Source organism: Thalia democratica, chromosome 7 (genome assembly GCF_965202585.1).
Source record: "Thalia democratica chromosome 7, ktThaDemo2.hap1.1, whole genome shotgun sequence".
Classification (NCBI taxonomy): Eukaryota; Metazoa; Chordata; class Thaliacea; order Salpida; family Salpidae; genus Thalia; species Thalia democratica.
The window spans coordinates 43,134,456-43,154,906 of NC_139171.1; the positions used below are offsets into that span (position 1 = coordinate 43,134,456).

General features: G+C 25.1%; 1 protein-coding gene across 3 annotated transcripts in view; it reads right to left on the reverse strand.

The window, feature by feature from the left end:
• The window catches only part of LOC145840272 (xyloside xylosyltransferase 1-like), a 31,323-nt gene extending 21,797 nt beyond the window's left edge, over positions 1 to 9,526 (reverse strand). The window contains exons 1-2 of one of the 3 annotated variants that reach the window (XM_082947468.1): positions 9,398 to 9,526; positions 1,272 to 1,389 (exon numbers count right to left, since the gene is read on the reverse strand). In XM_082947468.1, the coding sequence (XP_082803594.1) occupies positions 1,272 to 1,353 (82 nt within the window). In that variant the 5' untranslated portion in view covers positions 1,354 to 1,389; positions 9,398 to 9,526. Of the gene's footprint in view, positions 1 to 1,271; positions 1,390 to 3,981; positions 4,091 to 7,461; positions 7,581 to 9,397 lie in introns of those variants that run through there. The other 2 variants (XM_082947469.1, XM_082947467.1) reach the window with 2 other exon arrangements.
• Between the last annotated feature and the right edge of the window lie 10,925 nt (positions 9,527 to 20,451).

Sequence of the window (20,451 nt, forward strand, 5' to 3'; positions counted from 1 at the left end):
ATGTTACTTGAAAAAAAAAATGTTTTTTATAAAGATAGATTAGTGTTTTTTTCGTTTAATTAAAAAGTAATTAATTTTTTTAGTTTGTTTAAAAATGAGCAGGTAGAATTACAAGTGATGAACTCCAAACTCACTTGCTTGACCTTCATAAAACGTTTATCGTTGCGAAGGGAAGAGTGAGTTCTGATGTTTTCTACCTTATAAAAAATAGATAAAACTTGTTCGAATATAGTTTGTTGTGTTTTTAAATTTCCAAGTGTTTTATTTTTCTTAATATAGTACACTATCATAAAAATTAAAGTACAAATTATTAATTCATGAAATCAATGAAATTATAATAAAATTATTAATAAATAATTAAGTATATAGTGTTAGGGGTGCGAGATCAAATTAAGAGATTTTAGGGGTGCGGGGCATCAAAAAGGTTGGGAACCACTGGTCTATACCATTAGTCTAAAACATTTTTGAAAGCTGTTAACAGTAGTTGATGGAAAATAAATTCTATGCACACTAACTTTGAAAAATAATAAATTATTATTAAAATACAGCACTTTAACTATGTTTTGAGTGTCTTAATGTATTATTAACAGATTAAGAACTGTAATTTTATGCAATACTTACCTTTTTCTAAAAAAGTATATAAATAAATGCCTTAGAATCATTTATCGAGAAAAATCATATTAAGACTTTTGTCAATTGTCAAAAAGACCCAAGTAGGATAGTAAACCAACAGTTAAACATCTTGGTAAAACTATTACTCAGATGGCTCTCTTTGGAAAGCACTAGGGAGTGACAGCATATCAACCTAATTGCACCATCATGACAAGATATCTAGTTAGGTAGATGAGAAGAAATGAGTCCACAACACATGTGTGACACTAAGATAATAATTTTGTATTAAAAACCAGGGTTCTAGGTTATATTGAAAACACCAAAGGATAAATCTGTTTCTTTAGAATTGCCAATAAAGATTTTGCACATGTAGTTCTATCTAGTCTGAATAAGCTAGCTAAAAAAGTATTTTCCAAGAAATAATGAAGATTTAGGTTTAAATGTTCTACAATTTATACTATTTTCTGTACAACAGCTGCAAGACAAATGCAATGAACAAAATATTTCTTTGTATCTTGCATTTGTTGATCTTAGAAAAGCTTTCAATAAAGTAGGTAGGGTAGACTTTTTGTAATATTATTGAAGCTTTTATCTCCAAGACGTCATTATTTTTATTGAAACTATTAGATAAATAAAAATAAAAACTTGTTTTGGCTAACCTGATAGAATTTTAGAATCTGCTTGGTATACTTGCTTGCTTAACTCATAAAAGCTAGATGAAGAAATTGAAGTATACAACATAAACAATCCAACAAATGCACAAAGAGGCAAGCAGATCTAAAAATGTATAAAGAACTACAATTATAAGAAGGTTTTTGAACGTATTTATATACCATTTGCAACTTAATATGAATAAGTTATTCATTTTGTTTTTTATATTTTATTACACAAAGCTTTTCAAAATCATACAAGATTTCTTAGTCAAGTGATAAATTTTAAATGAAATTTGAAAAAATGTTTGTTAATTGAGTAGCTTAAAAAATTACTTTAAATTATGACGTATGGATAAACTAAAATAAATACAAAAATTAGAAATTCAGTAATTAAAACTAAAGGTATGTTTATTAATAGATTGTTAATTTTAATGCTACTTGCGTATTTAAGTTAGGTCGCTCTTCCTCAATCAATATTGATTCCAGGCTGTAAAGTTCACTTTTCTTACATCGTTTTAAAATTTTAAAATTTTGAACAATGTCAGAGTTTTGACAGGATGTGCAATTAAAAAGATGTTTAAATATTGCGCTGTTTTTATCTGTTCCGCAGTGGTCTGTAATTCGTCGGAATATTTGCCGTGATGTTTCTCCAGTGTAAGAGATGCTCTGATCTGCAGAGCAGGTATATTTATAAATAACATTTGCGTCAAATACTTCCGAGCATTTACTTTTGTTGCTGAAGTAGTCAGAAACCTTTTTGCTGGTGTAGGCCGGTTTAATACTAATGTTGTGTTTTTGAAATATGGATGCTATTCGTTTTTGGAATCTTATTGAACAACTTCCAACGTGAACCTGTTGTGAAATAAGCGTAGTTTTTGGTTTTTGTTTTCTTTTCATTTTTTGTGTTAATATTTTCATTTTGTTTAAATGTTGAATTGTCAATTTTGTGAGCTTCAAGAAATTTGTTGATTTTGGACTCTATAAGGTTTATTGGAATACTGATTTTTGAGTAATAAGATTTTAATTTTTGTAAGTTCATCTTTAAAAGCGGTAAAATTTGAGCATATATTAAGCTCTCTGTTTAGATAAAAGTTTATTAAACTGAGTTTCCAAGATTTAGGACAAATACTAGTATATTGCATAATTAGACCTGTGTCTGTTGATTTTCTGTACACATTTGTGTGTAGTTGGTTTGATATTTGTTTTACTTCAGTGTCGAGAAACGGTAGTTTTCCGTCAACGGATCTTTCTAAAGTGAATTCTAAGTTTGGGTGTAGAGTATTCATTTCATAATAGAAGTTTGTTAATTCAGTTTGGTCTTGTGTGACTACGAATATATCATCTACATACCTTGTGTAGAATAGAGGTTTTGTTTTTGAATTTGTTTGTAATTGGTAATTTTCTTTTGACGCAAATGTTATTTATAAATATACCTGCTCTGCAGATCAGAGCATCTCTTACATTGGAGAAACATCACGGCAAATATTCCGATGAATTACAGACCACTGCGGAACAGATAATAACAGCGCAATATTTAAACATCTTTTTAATTGCACATCCTGTCAAAACTCTGACATTGTTCAAAATTTTAAAATTTTAAAACGATGTAAGAAAAGTGAACTTTACAGCCTGGAATCAATATTGATTGAGGAAGAGCGACCTAACTTAAATACGCAAGTAGCATTAAAATTAAAATTAACAATCTATTAATAAACATACCTTTAGTTTTAATTACTGAATTTCTAATTTTTGTATTTATTTTAATTTATTCTTACGTCATAATTTTAAGTTATTTTTCAAGCTACTCAATTAACAAACATTTTTTCAAATTTCATTTAAAATTTATCACTTGACTAAGAAATCTTGTATGATTTTGAAAAGCTTTGTGTAATAAAATATAAAAAACAAAATGAATAACTTATTCATATTAAGTTGCAAATGGTATATAAATATAAAGAACTAAATTTTTTTAAAAGTTTGACTTTAATTGTTTTTGTTATTTTTTGCATTTCTTAGCTATAAAACTAATAGTAAAAAATATAGTACATATACAGAAATAAAAAAAGATAAAATAACAAATACAAATTGCCACTCTTCAAAACAAAAAAAACCGCCTGAGGAACTTACCTTATTTTCCGCTTTAAACTAGTTTATTTAATAAAAACTCTATCTAATAAAAAAAAAGTATATGACTTTAGTGTGTTTGTACACTTTGTGCTTACAAAAATCTATAAAACTCACATGTTTTAATTCATAAAAACTATAAAAATATCACGGTCATAAAGGTTCAATATTTTTTGTACTAAAATTAACCTGAGAGTGTGGCAAACATCTAATAATTACCTCACAGTATTACGCTTTTATATATTAACATTAAAACAAGTCAATTATCTAGTTTGTAATTTAAGATAAGTGACTTGTTTTAATGTTGATATATAACAGCATAATATTGTGACGTAATTATTAAATGTTTTTTTCGAATGATTAGTAACGATTAAATATTTTGAATCAGTATTTCTTGACTTTCATGTAAGTTGCTTTATATTATGATTTGTTATTTTATTTTGTATTTATACTTTACTTTATCTAATTTAGACTTAATAATTACAAATATTAATATTATATAGATTTATAACATTTGGATTTAACATTATGTATTGTATCTATTATAAATCTATAGTATTTATTTTTATTTCTAATAAAAACATATAAATACCTACTTTAGCTTCTATTCTTTCCTTACAGTATTTAGTTTTTTACAGAGCACTGTTGAAGTGTGTTAACCCGTTAACAAACATAAACAGGTTTAATAAAGAAAGAATACTGTTTAATTTGTTATTATGATTTATAATAATTAAAACAAATTAAGTAAAAGATTATTTAATAAGGTTTTTAATAACTTAAGTAAAATAAAATGTAATTATAAATAAATTAATATTATTATATTTCAAAAAATGTGTTTTTTTTTTGATCTTTTTTAACAAACATATTAAAAGTTTAATATTTTGAACATCTGCATATTGTTATATAAATCTTTTTTAGACATTTATTCAATTTGTAATTATATAAGGTTTTATAAAATTTTAAATGATTCTAAGTTAGCCTTAGTAGCTTAAGTGTGTAGCAACCCTGACACATAAGTTATAGCTTGCCAAGATCTGGATTTTTATTTGAAAAAAATATTTTATTTTAGTTCTCGCTGGATCTTAATTTTAAAAAAGATCTTATCTAGTTCTAGTCTGACATCAGTTTAGATTAAAGATCTGGATCCAGTAGAAATTAATAAAAAATAATTTTGGTTGGATTCTGATGTTTAATTGATCAAAATTAAATATTTTAAGATTCAAATGTTGGCATCTATGGCCTTATCTGTCAAGTAGACTAATAATGAAAACTTATTTGCTTTTTGCAATACAAGTTAACAACTTTAGCATCTTTATATGTTGCTAACAATAGCTTTAACTTTACTGCTTTTTAAGCATAATATTTTTTTAAAAACTATTTGTTTATTATGTGTACTATATACTTTATATACTTACAGCACTAGTATAATAAACATTATCTACCTTCTGTAAAAACATCCACTTTAAAAAACTAAAATATTTATTTATCTTAAGAAATATTTTAAGTTAAGGCCATAGGGGGGTAAACCATGTTTTTTACAAGTTGTTCTTATTTTATATAGTTTTTTCTAAGCTTCAAGATGCTTTTTATTGTTTTAAAAAATTCAATTTTTTTTTTGAGATATGACCATTCAAATTCGGGCCGCATAATAGGTTCCCTATAGGAAGGGAAAACTAAAACAGCAAAAAAAGACTATTTCATTTAAAATCTATCTTCTTCTACATTTTTCAAGCAATCTTCTTTAAACTTTTACAGTCTAATCTTTATACAATGACAAAAAAACGTTACTTTGGAATTATTTTTTTTCTGAAAAAAAAAAACTTTTTTTTTAATTTTTGTGATAATTTTTTTTTTTTTAAACTACTAAAATTCTAAAGTAACGTTTTTTTCCTTTTATTATAAGGAACATTTCCTGAAAATTTAAAGAAGATTGCTTGAAAAATGAAGGAGGAGATAGATTTTTAGTGAATTTTAAAATTTTCGAGAAAATTAACCCCAAAAAATTGGCAGTCCATATGCTTATATTGGAAAACTTTTACAAAAATTAAATATCTCAAAAGTTAAATGATATTTTTTAATTCCATAAAAACTGGCTTGTAGTTTGTAGTTGAAGCTTTCATATAAAAGCCAAAGTTAATTTTTGTAAATAAAAATGTTGGACCTCCCCCCTATGGCCTTAATTAGTTATCCTTTCTGTGTACAGAAAGGTGGTTAGTTTATTTAGTTTATAATATAATATATTTTTTAATCAGGATTATATATTTTAAAATACTAGGAGTGTCATTAAATTGTTAGAAAAATTAAATATTCTGAGATTTTAAAGAACTTTAGTTTGTAAAAATTGGTATTGACTTTTTTTTTTAAAGGTTAAACTAATTACTATAAGATACTTTTTATGTAACAAAAATAATAAATTTTGAGATATTACTAGTTTTGTAAAAAGTTTCTGACATAAAATATGCTTTAGAAATTTTTCTTAGCAAAAATAAATTACTACTTCATTTTTAAAGCAATTTACTAAAGTTTTCAGGAAATGTTGTTTTCAACATTACAAACAACTTGTAAGTAGCAGATTTTTGACTTTCTTTTTATTTATGACAAGTATAAGTAAAAAAAAAAGTTTTTTTGTTTAATTTTAATTAAGAACTTAAAAATGAAACTTAAAAATATGTATCCTACAAGTTGCCCAAATTTTATTTATAACTACATTGAGAAAGCTTTAAAGAATTGCTCAGAAACTGCAAGAGGAGAGACATTTTAATGAAACACTCTATTTTTTGTTGGTTTAGTTTGCGCCTTCATTAAGAACCTAAAACTTATTAATTCCATTGCTTATATCTCATAACAAACCGTAAAAAAACAACTGGTAGACTAATTTCTAAATTCTGAAATTTATTTCTAGTTAATCTGAGTATTGCAATAAAAATTATATGACATCAAGTGTTAAGGAGTTTTTCTAAAATTTTAAAATAGTCTGAGTTAGTGGCAGCTTTGTAACATATTAAGCTTTTGATTTTGAGAATAACCAAATTTTAAAAATATACATTACATGGGAACTGCTCTAAATTGCACAAAGACAAAAATGCACAAGTTTACTAAATAACGTGAACAAAATTGCACAAAAGCACAAAATTGCACAAAGCCAAATTTTCACAAAGCCAAAATTGCACAAGGGCACAAAATTGCACAAGGGAAAAAAATTGCACAAAGACAACTTTGCATGAGTTACACTTTTGCACGTGAGTAAATAAATTTAAAAATAAAATAAAATAGAAAAAAAACAGAAATAATATAAAAAAAATATTTAATAAAAAAAAAAAAAAAAAAAAGTTACTGACCAAGGGTAACAGTTAGAGGTAACAGTGATAGTAAAAATAAAAAAATAAATAAAAATCATAAAAATTATATTAAAAAGAAAAAATAAATAAAAACAAAAAAAATTATTAAGAAAAAAAATAGCTACTGACCGAGAGTAAGAGTTAGGGGTAACAGTGATTAAAAAAAAAATTAACCCATGGAAAATTGTCTCCATGCAAAATTGTCTTTATGCAAAAGTAACTTTGTGCAATTTTGTGAACTCGTGCAATTTTGTCCCCTGTGAAAATTTTGTACACTTGCTCAATTTAGACAGCTACCCACATAACATATATACTCCAGAGCATATTTTATTAACAATAACATTTGCTTAATTTCTAACTGACATAGAAAAAGAAATAAATTCTATTTTTTTATTTAAACTTTATTTAGAATGATTTATTTAATAAAAATAAAATTAACTTTGCATTATTTTTTTGTTTTACTTTAATTATATAACTTTACTGTAGTAAAATAAAACTTTCTTAAGAAGCATTACCAAAAATGTTTTTTTAATTTTCAAAAAAAATACTTCAATTTACTTTTATGAATTAAAATATCTTCATAACACTGATAATAAAAGTGTTTTATGAAATCAATGAAACTAATTTATAATTTAAGTGCAATAATTAATATAACCTATTTAAATCCAAAAGTATAATAAATTCATTGATTAATTAAAATAACAGTGTGCTCTTAAACTTTATACCAAACTAACCTGGATAAAACTGTTTTTCAAAAAAGTTTTTCTAGCAGATACATTTATTACCATGATATAAATCTATTTAGTTCGAAAGATATTTGCAACTATAAAAAATAATCTAAAGTGTAAAAGCTGTACAAATAATAGAATTGTTACAATTGAACACTAACTTATATTGCAATCGTGTCAAAAAAAATTATTTAATCTTTCAATGATTTTAGTAAATGAGGTAAAATATTTATTCAACTTTAAATAGAAAATTGATTGTAACTTGATGACTTAAAGTTCCAACACTAATTTGAACACAGCAAGAACAAAACCCAGTGGAAACATTGATACAAAAAAGAAGATTTTACAATTTTAAATATATGTAACTAAGCTGTTTTTTTTTTGTTATAAAAATATTAGAATCAGATAAGTTTATTGACTGTACCAGATACTTTTTATTTGAAAACTATATTTTGTAGTCATACAGTCTTTTTTGTATATGAATCAATTCTGAGCTTCGATATTGCAATGGTCATTAGGGTGCATATGTTGCCCAACAAAAATTAAAATTTGGTAGTACAGCAAAGTTTAATTTTTTGACCAATCACATAAATAAACAGCACAAAAAAATTAGCTTCCTACCTTTTACCACCATCACACTATTTACATTTTTCTGAAAGCAACCCCTATGTAAATTGTGACCTTCAAGTTTTTGGCAGAAACTTTTTTTACATGTAGCCATCAAAACAGGTTCTACATGTTTTCAGACAATTTGAAGAAAGTTTTTCTGAGGAATTTCTTGGTTTCTTCAAAAATACTTAAAAATAACGAAAATTGATAAAAAACTACAGAAAATCTAGAAATACCTCAATAAAACTTTCTTCAAATGGTCTGAAAACTAGAATGTGTTTTTAAGATGATTGCTTGTAACAAAATTTCAGCCAAAAACTCAAAGGTCAAAGTTTTAAGGTCCCATACAATCTACATAGGGGTTGTTTTCAGAAAAATGTAAATACCATAGTGGTAAAAGGCAGGAAGCTATTTTTTTTGTGCTGTCTATTTATGTGATTTCCCACTTACAAACAATAGGTTCCTTATGGGAGGCACAAACTAAAACAGCAAAAATAGACTATTTCACTAAAAATCAATCTTCTACTACGTTTTTTGAGATAACTACCTAAAAATTTTAGGGAGTGTTCCTTGATACTTTAAGAAAATTCTGACAGAAAAATTTTTTTTTAATTAAAAAAAAAAAATTTATATAAAAAAAAAAAAAAAAGAGTTTCTTTTTGTTTTTTTATCATAAAATTTTAATTTTTTAATTTTTTTGTTCGGACAGAATTTTCTAAATATTGCAAGGAACATTTCCTGAAAATTTGAGGTAGTTATCTAAAAAAACCTAGGAGGAGATAGATTTTTAGTGATTTCTAGTTATTTGCTGTTTTATTTTGTGCCTCCCATAAGAATCCTATTGTTGCCTCTGACTTTGACCTGCTATATCTCAAAAATTATTTTGAATTTTTTAAATCTGTAAAAAACATCTTGTAGCTTAGTAAAAACAAATTAGTTAAGTTAGATTAAATTTAAAAAAAAAAGTTATTTATCCCCCTATGCCCTCAACCTCTAAAAACCTGTAGTAATTATTTTCATTTTAATGAAAACATGTATACACCTACTTCAGCTTCTATTCTTCCATTACAGTATTTATTTTTTATAGAACCCAGTTGAAGTGTGTAAATTCGTTAACACACAGAAACATATGTTTTTTTTTTTTAAGGTAGAAAATGTTGGTACATTAAAGGAAGATTTACTGTATAATTTTTTTCTATTGTTTTTTTTAACTACTTGATTATTTTTTTTGAGAACTATTTGAGTTTAGTACCCAAATTTGTTTTAAGATTATATTTAAAAATAAAACAGCTTATCTTTCACATAAGAATAAATATCTTTAGTAGTTTATGACCTTTGGTATACTTTTATTTGTAAGTGCAACAATCTGAGTTATCAACTTGAGCCCAAAAGATAAAATCAATATTTTGTTTTAAATTATTTTGTGATGAATTAATACTTTATTCTAAAAGAGATCTTCAGCAACACAAGCATGCTAAGATTTTAAATTAAACTATTGAGCTTATCAAGATTTATTTGTACAGTATCTCAGGACTGTTCAGTCTGAAGAGAATTTAAAAATATTTCAATATAAAACTTTAACATTTTTGTGTGCTATAAATATTTAAGCTCTTATGCTGTAAGAAAATTTAGAGTAATTTTATAAAATATACAACTTTGTTCATTATTATGACTTAATGATACTAAAGATTACATTCTATATCTGTTTAAAACTAGCTTAGTTATCATTAATCTGTAAGCATGTAAAGTAATTCAGTTTAGAAATTTTTTATTTAATCAATTAATTTTTTTAATTTATATTTTCTCTTAACAGAAATTAATCTTTTTTCAAAATTAATAATTAGGGCAGTTGGAACTACAAATGATAAATTTTACTTGCTTGACAAAATTTCTACTTTTAAAAAACTAAATAATTAATCTAAAATTTAGCTTTTATTATCTATCATTTTTTTATATATTACTCACAATTACTATGTATTTGTTTTTATTATAACACTTTTATAATGCATTGCATTGTATGCAGCAGTTATATTAGTAAATGAAAAAATTGATTGTTTGCACTTATTCGGATTTCTGGTTATCGGGACATGTTTACAGAAAAATCTTGCCCAACTTGTTGGATAAGTGAATAATCACTGTATAAGAATTTAAATTTAAATCCTTTAGTTTAAAATCTTAGCATGCTTGCGTTGCATAGTTAAATATAAAGAACCAGAATAGTCTAAACAAACTAGAGTCAGCTGCAATGCAATATTAACTGATGAAATTATTTTAAATTAGAATGATATTAAGGGGAATGGGTCAAAATTGCAAGTTGTCTCTATTGCACAGTGTGTATATTTGGCCGGATGCGTTACTTTTGCAATGTGCGTTATTTTTGAAAAGTGGATCACTTTAGAACAGTAGGGAATTTTCGCATAATGCGTCAGTTATGACATATCAATATGTTTAAATTGTTACATATTATTATATTGTATTGTGCAATGTATATTATGTAATTTTATATTGTACAATGTTCGAGTCAGGCATAAAATTTGAGCCACTAAAACAGGACACACAATGAGAAAAAAAATATATATATATATATATTTAATAATTTTTAAAAAATAAACATAAACAGTTCATTTAACAAATTTAAAATTATAAAATACTGATAAAAAAGTTTAAACTTATTTGCATGATATAAAAGGCGATAACTTAGTACATACAAACACATTTGTACAAAACTGATTAAAAAAAATAGTCTGTTAGGGTGAAGGCGTAGGAAATTAAAACTTATTGACATTACAAATAGTAAGAGGTAGAAATCAATAGTTAAGTTAGATGGTTTAAATATTATAAAAAAAAAATTTCTGTGTTGTTTTTGTGTAAAGTTACTGAATTTTACTGATATTTATACTAATTAAATCTTTTTAGTTTTAAGCGAAAAAGTTCTACCCTCTCACACAATACCACATCCTGTAGTAACTTGTTCCGCATACGACTACATATAAAACAGGTAAAATTTATTTGAACATACTTAATTTTGTTAATGTCTTTTTTAAATAGGGTGACCAAATTCGGGTATTGTATTCAAGGTTAGGACGAACGTATACTTTAAATAGTTTTGTCAGAATAGTAGCTGAATTAGTTTTAAAACTTTTTGAGATTTGATAGGATAAAACTTGTGCATTATTATATAAATAACTTATGTGTTCGTTCCATTTTAAATATTCAGAGATGTATACACCTAAAAAAACTGTTGGTATCTTAGTGTTATTGATTAAAAGTCAATCGGGTCAAAACGTCAATTGGTCAAATAAACACAAATTTTAGAGTCTTGGAAGTAAAACTTAATATATTTTAATTAATAAATTGTTAATATGTTTGCTTTTCCATTCAATGCACATTCAACTTTGGCTGTTCTTCCTCAATCAATATTGATTCAAGGCTGTAGTTGTTTACATCGTTTCAAAACTTTAAAGTTTTGAAGTATGTCAGAATTTGACAGCATGTGCAATTAAAAAGATGGTCGAATATTGCACAGTTTTTATTTGTTCTGCAGTTGTCTGTAATTTATCGGAAGACTTGTCGTGTTGTTTCTTTAATATAGGAGATGCTTTGATCTGCAGAGTAGGCGTATTTATTAAAAAAAACTCGCGTTAAACATTTCCAAGCATTTTATTTTATTGCTGAAGTGATCAGAAACTTTTTGCTAGTGCAGACCGGTTAAATATCTATGCTGTGTCTTTTAAATATAGATGCTAATCGTTTTTGGAATCGTGTTAACCAATTACCAACGTAAACTGTTGTGAAATAAGAGACTTTTTTAAGTCTGTCTCCTTTTAATGTTTTGTGTCAACTTTTTTTTTTTTTTTTTTTGAATTTTGAGAGGTCGATTTTAAAAGTTTCAAGAAATTTGTAGATTATGGACTCAATAATATATTTTGGATACTAATTTTATAGTAATCACTGTTTTATTTTTGTAAATTTTTCGTTAAAATTAATAAAATTTGAGCATATACTTAGCGCTTTGTTTAGATCCATGTTAATCAAACTAATTTTTCAAGATTTTGGACAAATAGTGTATTGCATTATTAGGCCTGTGTCTGCTGGTTCTCTGTAAACATTTGTGTGTAGTTGATACTTAATTTACTTCAGTGTTGAGAAACGGTATTTTACCGTCAACGGATCTTTCTAGGGTAAATTCTAAGTTTGGGTTTAAACTGTATATTAGTCATTTCATGATAGAATTTGGTGAAATCAGTAAGGGAATAAGGTATAAGGAAAAAAAAAACATTTAACATTAATTATAAAATAAGTTAATTATAATACACTAAACCTATTTTCTATAAAATGTTTTCAACCGCTTGAGTGCAATGTATACTACTAAAAAAAAAAAAGTAGTTTGTGTACACTAAATTATTAAAAATTTTCAATTAAAAAAAAGCTATTTATTTTATGTTTTTAGTGTTTTTTAATAGAAATCACTTGTATAGTACTGTCAACTTAGTTATAATTTACTATCTCTAAAAGAAAATAGCAAAAAAACGTCAATTAAAAAAATACTTTTTAAATCAACTATTTTTTCTATGCCCAGTAGCATAATTTCTAATTACACACTACAGTGTACAGTGTACACCGTTAAGACCTCTGTGCTTTGATATATAAAATTAACACATTTAACCTAATCTTTTTAGATAAAAATTTAATTAAATGTGCACATGTCATAGTATCAGCTAAAACTTTGTGTGATAAATATAAAGTATTATTAAATAAACTAAAAAATACCAAATAAAGAAATTATTTTATTGCTTTCTTTTTGTTGTCTAGAAAAAATTGTCATTTCAATGCTTATGTACTTTAACCCGCTAGGTAACACCTCAATAGCGGTTTCCACGATTATGTTTGCCTGATGAGTCTTAATAAAAACAAAGCCGGTCGTAAGGTTATTTCGGATGCTGTTTTTAATGGTAGTGCAGTAAAGTTCATTATTTATTGTCTGTTTGTACTGGAAATATTTTAAACTCTTAATTTTTTCTTAAATTAACAATGTTATTTATGGTCCAGACTCCAGACTAATTATTAATTGTAGTATTTTTTAAACTTATATGTAGATGTAAATAGTAGATCGTTTTTAATTTATGTTTGTAAAGTTTTTATTGATATATACTTTTTTAGTTTCTTATTTATAGGTTTAAGTTATATGCTTGACAACTGTTATTTTTTTAAAGACTTATTTTTTTTTACTTAACATAAACTTTACTGCAATTAAAACATTTATATTTTCTTTTTGTTTTTTTCTTATTTTTCTATCTCTAAACAAACATTTTATCGATCTACTTTCTTGAGTGCCTTCAAAACTTATTAATAGTTTAATTTGTACTGCATAGTTTTTTGTACAGTTTCAGCCGAAATAACGGCATTTATACCTTTTATACGATTTTAATTTAAACAAAATCAGCTAATCCTGTTGTTTTAAAAAAGAAAAATCTTTATAAGCCATGCAGTTTTTTTTATCCTACAAAATTATAAAACTGTTTAGGCATGTAACTTTAAGTAAAAACAAATTAACGCTTATAAAGCAACTATAACCAGTTGACATAGTAATTTATCAGCATTAGACTTAAGCTTACTTTTTTATTAAGCTTCAGATTTCCACTACTAATTTTTTTAATAGGTTGAAAGTCATGCAAATTAAAGAAATTTTCATTTTTATGAAAAAAAAAATAGTTTGTTCTATTATTCAGTTGAAGTCAGCAGATACTGATGGCTCAGTATCTGCAAGACCCGTTAATTTATTTTTTTGTCTTAAGCCCTTCTTAGTCTTAATCATTCTAATGGTATAGTAATCACTTAAATAGTAGCTTAAATTAAAAACAACCGGTTATAAGTTACACAGCACAGTTTAATTAACAATAATTAATAACAAATGTGATTTAAAAAATACGTATTAACTCAAGTAAAATTATACAAAAACTTGATAAAGCTAAAGAATAAATCAATAATTTCTTTAATAAGCAACAAAGTTTAATCTATAATTTGGTACTTCTTTTAAAGCAACAAATTTACAAAAGTTAAAACACTCTACTGCAATCCACTCAGAGTTCCAGTTCAATAAGATGTCATCAACCAGAGTTCATCAATAACTGACCGTTGCTACAACAAGAATAGCATTTTGTATTAAAAACTCGTCGTTAAGCAAACGTCATAGTGCTTTAATAAATTTAAACTTGTCAGTGTTTACAACTAGTTATTTTGTAAACTTATTAACTATTATCACAACGCAGGGCAGATAGCGATTATACAGTTACATTAAAATATTATTATAAAATAATTCACAAAGTTGTTTTTATACAAAACTTTGTTTTCTATTTCCAGCTTAATGCGATTTGAGTCAACTAATTTATTACAAAAACAAATTAAGCTTGATTATTAGTTTAGTAAGTAGTTTAACTTTAAATTTAGTATTGATTTTTTTGTAACGATTTAAAAAAAACTGTAAAATATTTTTTTTACCGCTATTAAACTAATTAATTAAATTCTCTTAAAACTACTTAAGTTTTTGATTTTTTAAATAATTTTTTTCATACTTTCTTAATAAAATCATATTTTTGATTTTAATAAAAAAATACTCAATTTCAATATAAGTTAGTTAATATTTCATAAACATGTACAATATAAATCAAGAGCTGACGATCTACTACTTAATTTTTTTTAGTTTTTATTGCATCTAAATAAGCCAAAAAAGTTTTTATGACTGTTTTGAGACTAAATTTTGTCTTGCATTACAGACCTTGGTAGTCCAAATGGCTATATTATACTTAAAATAGCTCATATGTGCTCAATTTTCAAAAATATTTGTGAACATTTATTATATAAATTATTAACTTTTAGTTATCCTTAAATGTAAAATGATTGTAGAAACTTTTTTTAATTAACTTTTTTTTATACCTTGAATAATATTTACTTGTTTTTATTTTAGCTAACTTGATATTTTATAGCTAATTTTGTTCAAGAACTTAATTATTTTGTTTTTAAAACTTGTATTCAAAGTTTTGATTTAAATTTACTAAAGTTTTTATTAAGTCATTTTAAAAACTCAAGATGACTCAAGACAGTTTAAGGTCACTGGGGATAGTTTTTGACTCAAAGATTGGCAACCCTGATATACTCACCTTTTTGCAAGAAATTCTTGAATGCATTAATTGTATGAAGGTAATATCATTAAATGAGTGTATGTAGTGTGTTGCTGTAATTATAGTTATTTATAACTTTGAAAATAAAATTTCTGTAGCTTATAACTAACAGTTCAAGTTCTAAAAACTAAAACTACTATGATTTTTCTTCAGACCATATCTAATAAAATACATATTTATATAAAAAGTATGCTTAAAAGTTTTTTTTGTTATCAGGTTATGCAGTTATAACTAATCTCATCTAATAAGTTATGTTGTTTCATCTAGTTGTAAGCCCTACTGGGAACCAAGTGCTGAAGATTAGGTAAGGGTCCCTAACTGATTTTCATAAACACCTCTTAAAAAAGTTCCCCTTTGTTCTAGATATTGCTCCATTAGTAGCTTTAACAAATTGAATTTCTGCTAATTAACTTTTCTACCTTACCAATTAACACCTCCTAATAGCCAAAATTGCCCAGAAGGTCAATATTTCTCCATTTATGAAAATGTCAGTCTAAGTAGGTCTAAATTGACAAATGTCAAGCAAAATTAAAATTTTGTACACAAAAAATGTTTTGAAATAGTTTCAAAAACTCATAGTGGATTTTTTTTAATGATTCTGAGTTAAATCACTCACATATTGTTGATGTTTTAGATGTTTTGTCATAAGTTGTAAAGTTTCATTTTATATATTATAGTGTTGTTTAAATTATTTGTTTAAGTTTTGTGCTTGTGGGTAACTTTAATCAGGGTTGCCACTTTACCCAGAATCCTGGAAAAACCTTGAAGTTTGACAATTTAGGCAAAAAAAACCTGGAAAAACCTGGAATTTTCCCAATTTTCACATGTTCAGTAGTAAAATTTCAATTGACTAAAAAATTATATCAAATAAATAAAATTTTTTGTCATTATCAATTTTTTTATTTATTAAAAAATTATATAAAGTAGCTTAACAGTATCTTTTCAATGTTTTTATACTATTTTGCACAGTTTCTTGCCTTAAACTTAACTTTAAACTAAAATTAGACCCAGAAATGTGTATTTTTAAAAACCTGAAAAAAATTTGGAAAACCTGGAAAAAATTGCAAAAAAACAAGTGGCAACCCTGTTTAATTGAGTGTAACTATTGTATATTTCAATATCTCTTGTAGACACAAAATTGAAAAGCTTAAATTTTAATCATTATGTTAAATTTTAAGTTAAATATTAAAAAAAATATTAAGACAAAGTTTAGACAGGGTTGCCACACACTCTGGGAATTCAGGGAAACTCAAGGAGTTTTCAAGTTATAGAAAATTTCAGGGAGACTCAGGGAAGTTTTATTTTTTTTTTGTTTAGAGAAACTCAGGCAGGGTTGCCACATGGTCAGGAAAAGTCAGGAAAATTTTTAAAAAATAACAAAAGTCAGGAAAAGTCAAGAAATTTGATAAAATAAAAAAAAAAGTCAGATTTGTCAGTTAAAATTTACAAACTTCCTTATTTTCCAAAGCCTTCTAATGGTAAAAACTAATTAAAAATCATTTAAGTCAGAAAAATGTCTGTTGTTTTAAGCTGTATAAAAATGATATTGAAAGCTATATATAGTTTCAAGTGTAAGATTATCTATTTTAGAATAAGTTTAAATTAAGAGTTTGATTTTAAAAAGTCAGGAAAATTTTGGAAAAAAGTTAGAAAAAGTCAAGAAATTTTTTCTCAGCTAGATAATTGGCAACCATGCTAAGGGCAGTTTTGGTTTTTTTTTTAATTTCAGAGAACTTTTAAAATTAAAAAAAATCTTGGGAATTTTTTTTCTAGATCTAGAATGAGATTTAGTTAATCCATTTTCAATACTTTGTTTAAAAACTTTTTTTATTTGTTTTTAAGTGCTTATTTGAAAATATTTTTTAGCCTTTTGGCTAGTACTTCAATATTGTTAGAAATTTTTTTAATAAATAATAACATTTTTAAGGATTAAAAAAAATCAGGGAAACTCAGTAAAGTTTAAGGTTACTCAGGGATTATTTTTGACTCTAAGAGTGGCAACTCTGTTTGATTGTTTTAAATAAACAAGGTTAAAGTAAACTTTTCAAAAAAAAAACTATTTAGAAGTTTGTATCTATAACTTTTTACAAAACAGGTTTGACTCAAATCAATTTTTTTTTATTAAGGTAGCCAATAAATCTACAATTTTTTGAAGTAGTTGTATTTCAATTGTGAAAAATAAAAAAATTATGACATAAATTTTTTTTTTGTTTCTGGGTTAGTCAGTTTATTCGGAAAAAGTCAGGTTAAGTCAGTTTTTTTTTGAAAAAAGAAAAAAAGCCAGTTAATTAATGTCAAAATGTCAAAAAAAAGTTTTTTTTGGGCAAAATAAAAATGTCAGATATCGTCAATCAACTTGAAATTCTTTAGTTTTCAAAGCTTTCAAATAGTAAAAATTGATAAAAAATTAATTATGAAGTCAGACTAAAATTCAGGGTTGCCGAAAAACCTTGAATTGTGGAAATTTTGGAATTTGACAACTAATGCTCAAAAAACCTCGATATTTAGAAATTTTGAAAAAAAACTTAGAACTTAGAACAGAAATCACTAAAAAACCTGGAAAAACTTTTTAAACAACTTTTACATTGAAGTAATTTTTTTGTCATCAAAAAAAAGTTATAAAAAAACATTTAAAGAAACTTTAAGATATCTTTTCAATGTTGTTATACTATTTAACACAATTTTTTACCTTAAACTTAATTTTAAACTAAAACTATACCCTAAAACAAGTAGTTTTAAAAATCTGGAAGAAATTTTGAAAGTCTTAAAAAATTTGCTAAAAATATTTGGCAACCCTGAAAATTGCAAATTTTCAGAAGTCAAAATTATGATTTAGTAAAAGTATTTAAATAACAATTTTTTTCCAGTAGTTAACTTGACATTTGTGACACTCAGAGATTATTTTCCAATAGGTAAGTATATTTAATAGTGAGAAAAAGTATACCTAGTTCAGCTCAAAAAAGTAGTCAAGTTTACATTATTTATTTTTACATTCCAATTAGTACTTATTACAGTTGTGTTCGACTAGAGTAGGTATTCTGAACACAGCAGCTATTAAATAAACAGTTTTTAGCTAAAAGAATTACTAGTCTAAATAAAAAAGAAACCTGACAAATTTTTTTTATTTAGGTTTAAAAGTGCCTATTTGTCAAAATATGTTTACTCAATATGCATACCTATGAGCAAAGTGAAAATCAGGTGAAATTAGTCAAAATCTTTTAAGTAAAGTCTAGCTAATTTAAAAAAAAATTGTGTGTCAACCCTATTAATTATTTTTGTTGTAAAATATTTAATTTTCTGAAAATTTGTACTGACATATTTTTTGACTATGCTTTTTTATTCTATAAAAACTGGCTTGTAGTTTCTACTTATAACATTTTATACTTAAAGTTTTATAAATAACATATATTAAATTAAAATTATTTTTTTGTAGAACCCCTATGACCTATATATATTTTTAATTTAACTGTTAAAAAATATAGGTTAAATCGTTTGCTAACAAAATATTCTAGTAAAGTAACTTAACTGGACTATAAATAGAAACAAATTGTACAGTAATCTTCCTTTATTGTACCACATATGTTTCTGTGTGCTAACAAATCAACACACTTCAACTGGGTTCTGTAAAAAAAATAATTACTGTAATGAAAGAATAGAAGCATAGAATAAAGTAGGTGTATACATGTTTTCATTAAAATGAAATATTTCTTACATGTTAATAGTTAATAATAACGTAAAATACTTAATATTAAATCCGACTGTTATAAAACTATATAATATTTATGATTATTAAGGGTCATAGGTATGCATATTGAGTAAACATATTTTGACAAATAGGCACTTTTAAACAGTCGGATTTTCATAATATTTTAAGAGATGTATCCAGTTCAAAGTCGGGCAACAATAAGATCCTTATGGGAGGCACAAACTAAAACGGCAAAAATAGACTATTTCATTAAAAATCTATCTTCTACTACGTTTTTTGAGATAATTACCTCATATTTTTAGGATATGTTCCTTGATATATTTAAAAAATTCTGTCAGTACAAAATTTGAAAAAATTAATGTTTGTTTTTGCCGTTTTAGTTTGTGCCTCCCATAAGGATCTTATTGTTGCCAGACTTTGAACTGGATATATCTCTTAAAATATTATGAATTTCTTAAATCTGTAAAAGGCATCTTGTAGCTTAGTAAAAAGTATATAAATTAAGATCAAAAACCAAAAAAGGGTGTTTATCCCCCCTATGACCTTAAGTCTAAAATAAGTAAAGTAAACTAAAATACACAACAAAACAACAACACAACAGTGTAGTGGAAACATTTATTATGATTTTAAAAAGTTTTGGTGATTATGATTTTAGATAATGCAATCAGTCACTTTTAGTTGTACATTTTTACTTGCCATTGTTATATGAACTGCTGCTAGGCAAAAATAAATTCTTATCCTTTCTTAGCTGTTTTAATTTCATCTATATTTATACTTAAAAAAGAATTTAAGTTTTACTTAAACTTTTATTTTCTTACCGATATGGTTAAGGCAACTCAAACACAATTTTAAGATTTTTTTTTACCACAAACCTTCTATAAAAGCAGGGGTTGGTAAACAGCAGACCAAAAAGAATAAAAGTTTGGTCCGCAACTATGTTTTCATTATAAGTTTGGTACTGCCTGCAAGCATGCTAACTTGGCCCTGTATAAAAAATTTTGAAACTTACACTAGTTATTCTGAGGTTCAAAGTAAAGGAAAAAAAAGGTCTTTAGTTTTTAATATAGAAAATTAGAACTTGCATTAACTAAAACTGCAACTGCAGACTCCTGTATTAAAGTATGTTTTTTATAAACCTATCTCGAACAAAAATCACCCAGAGTTTTGTATATAAAAATTGTATTAATAAAAATAGTTGATCTGAAATTGAAATAAAAGTAAATTAGTTAAATTTATGTATATTAAACTAGAGATTTTGATACAAAAGTTGAAAAATATTTGTCAAAAGTATTAACTTAAAAAGCTAGTAACTAGTAATAAACATTTTTTACTGATCCTCTGCAACTCAGCTATATAATTAATAAGTATATTAATAAATTTTTTAATAAACAAATAAAGCTTGTATAAATCTGATATTTATACTTCATAAATTTTTATAACAATTTATTTTGATAATGTATGTACTAATATGGTTCATGTCTTATGTATAATCTTTCTAGAAAA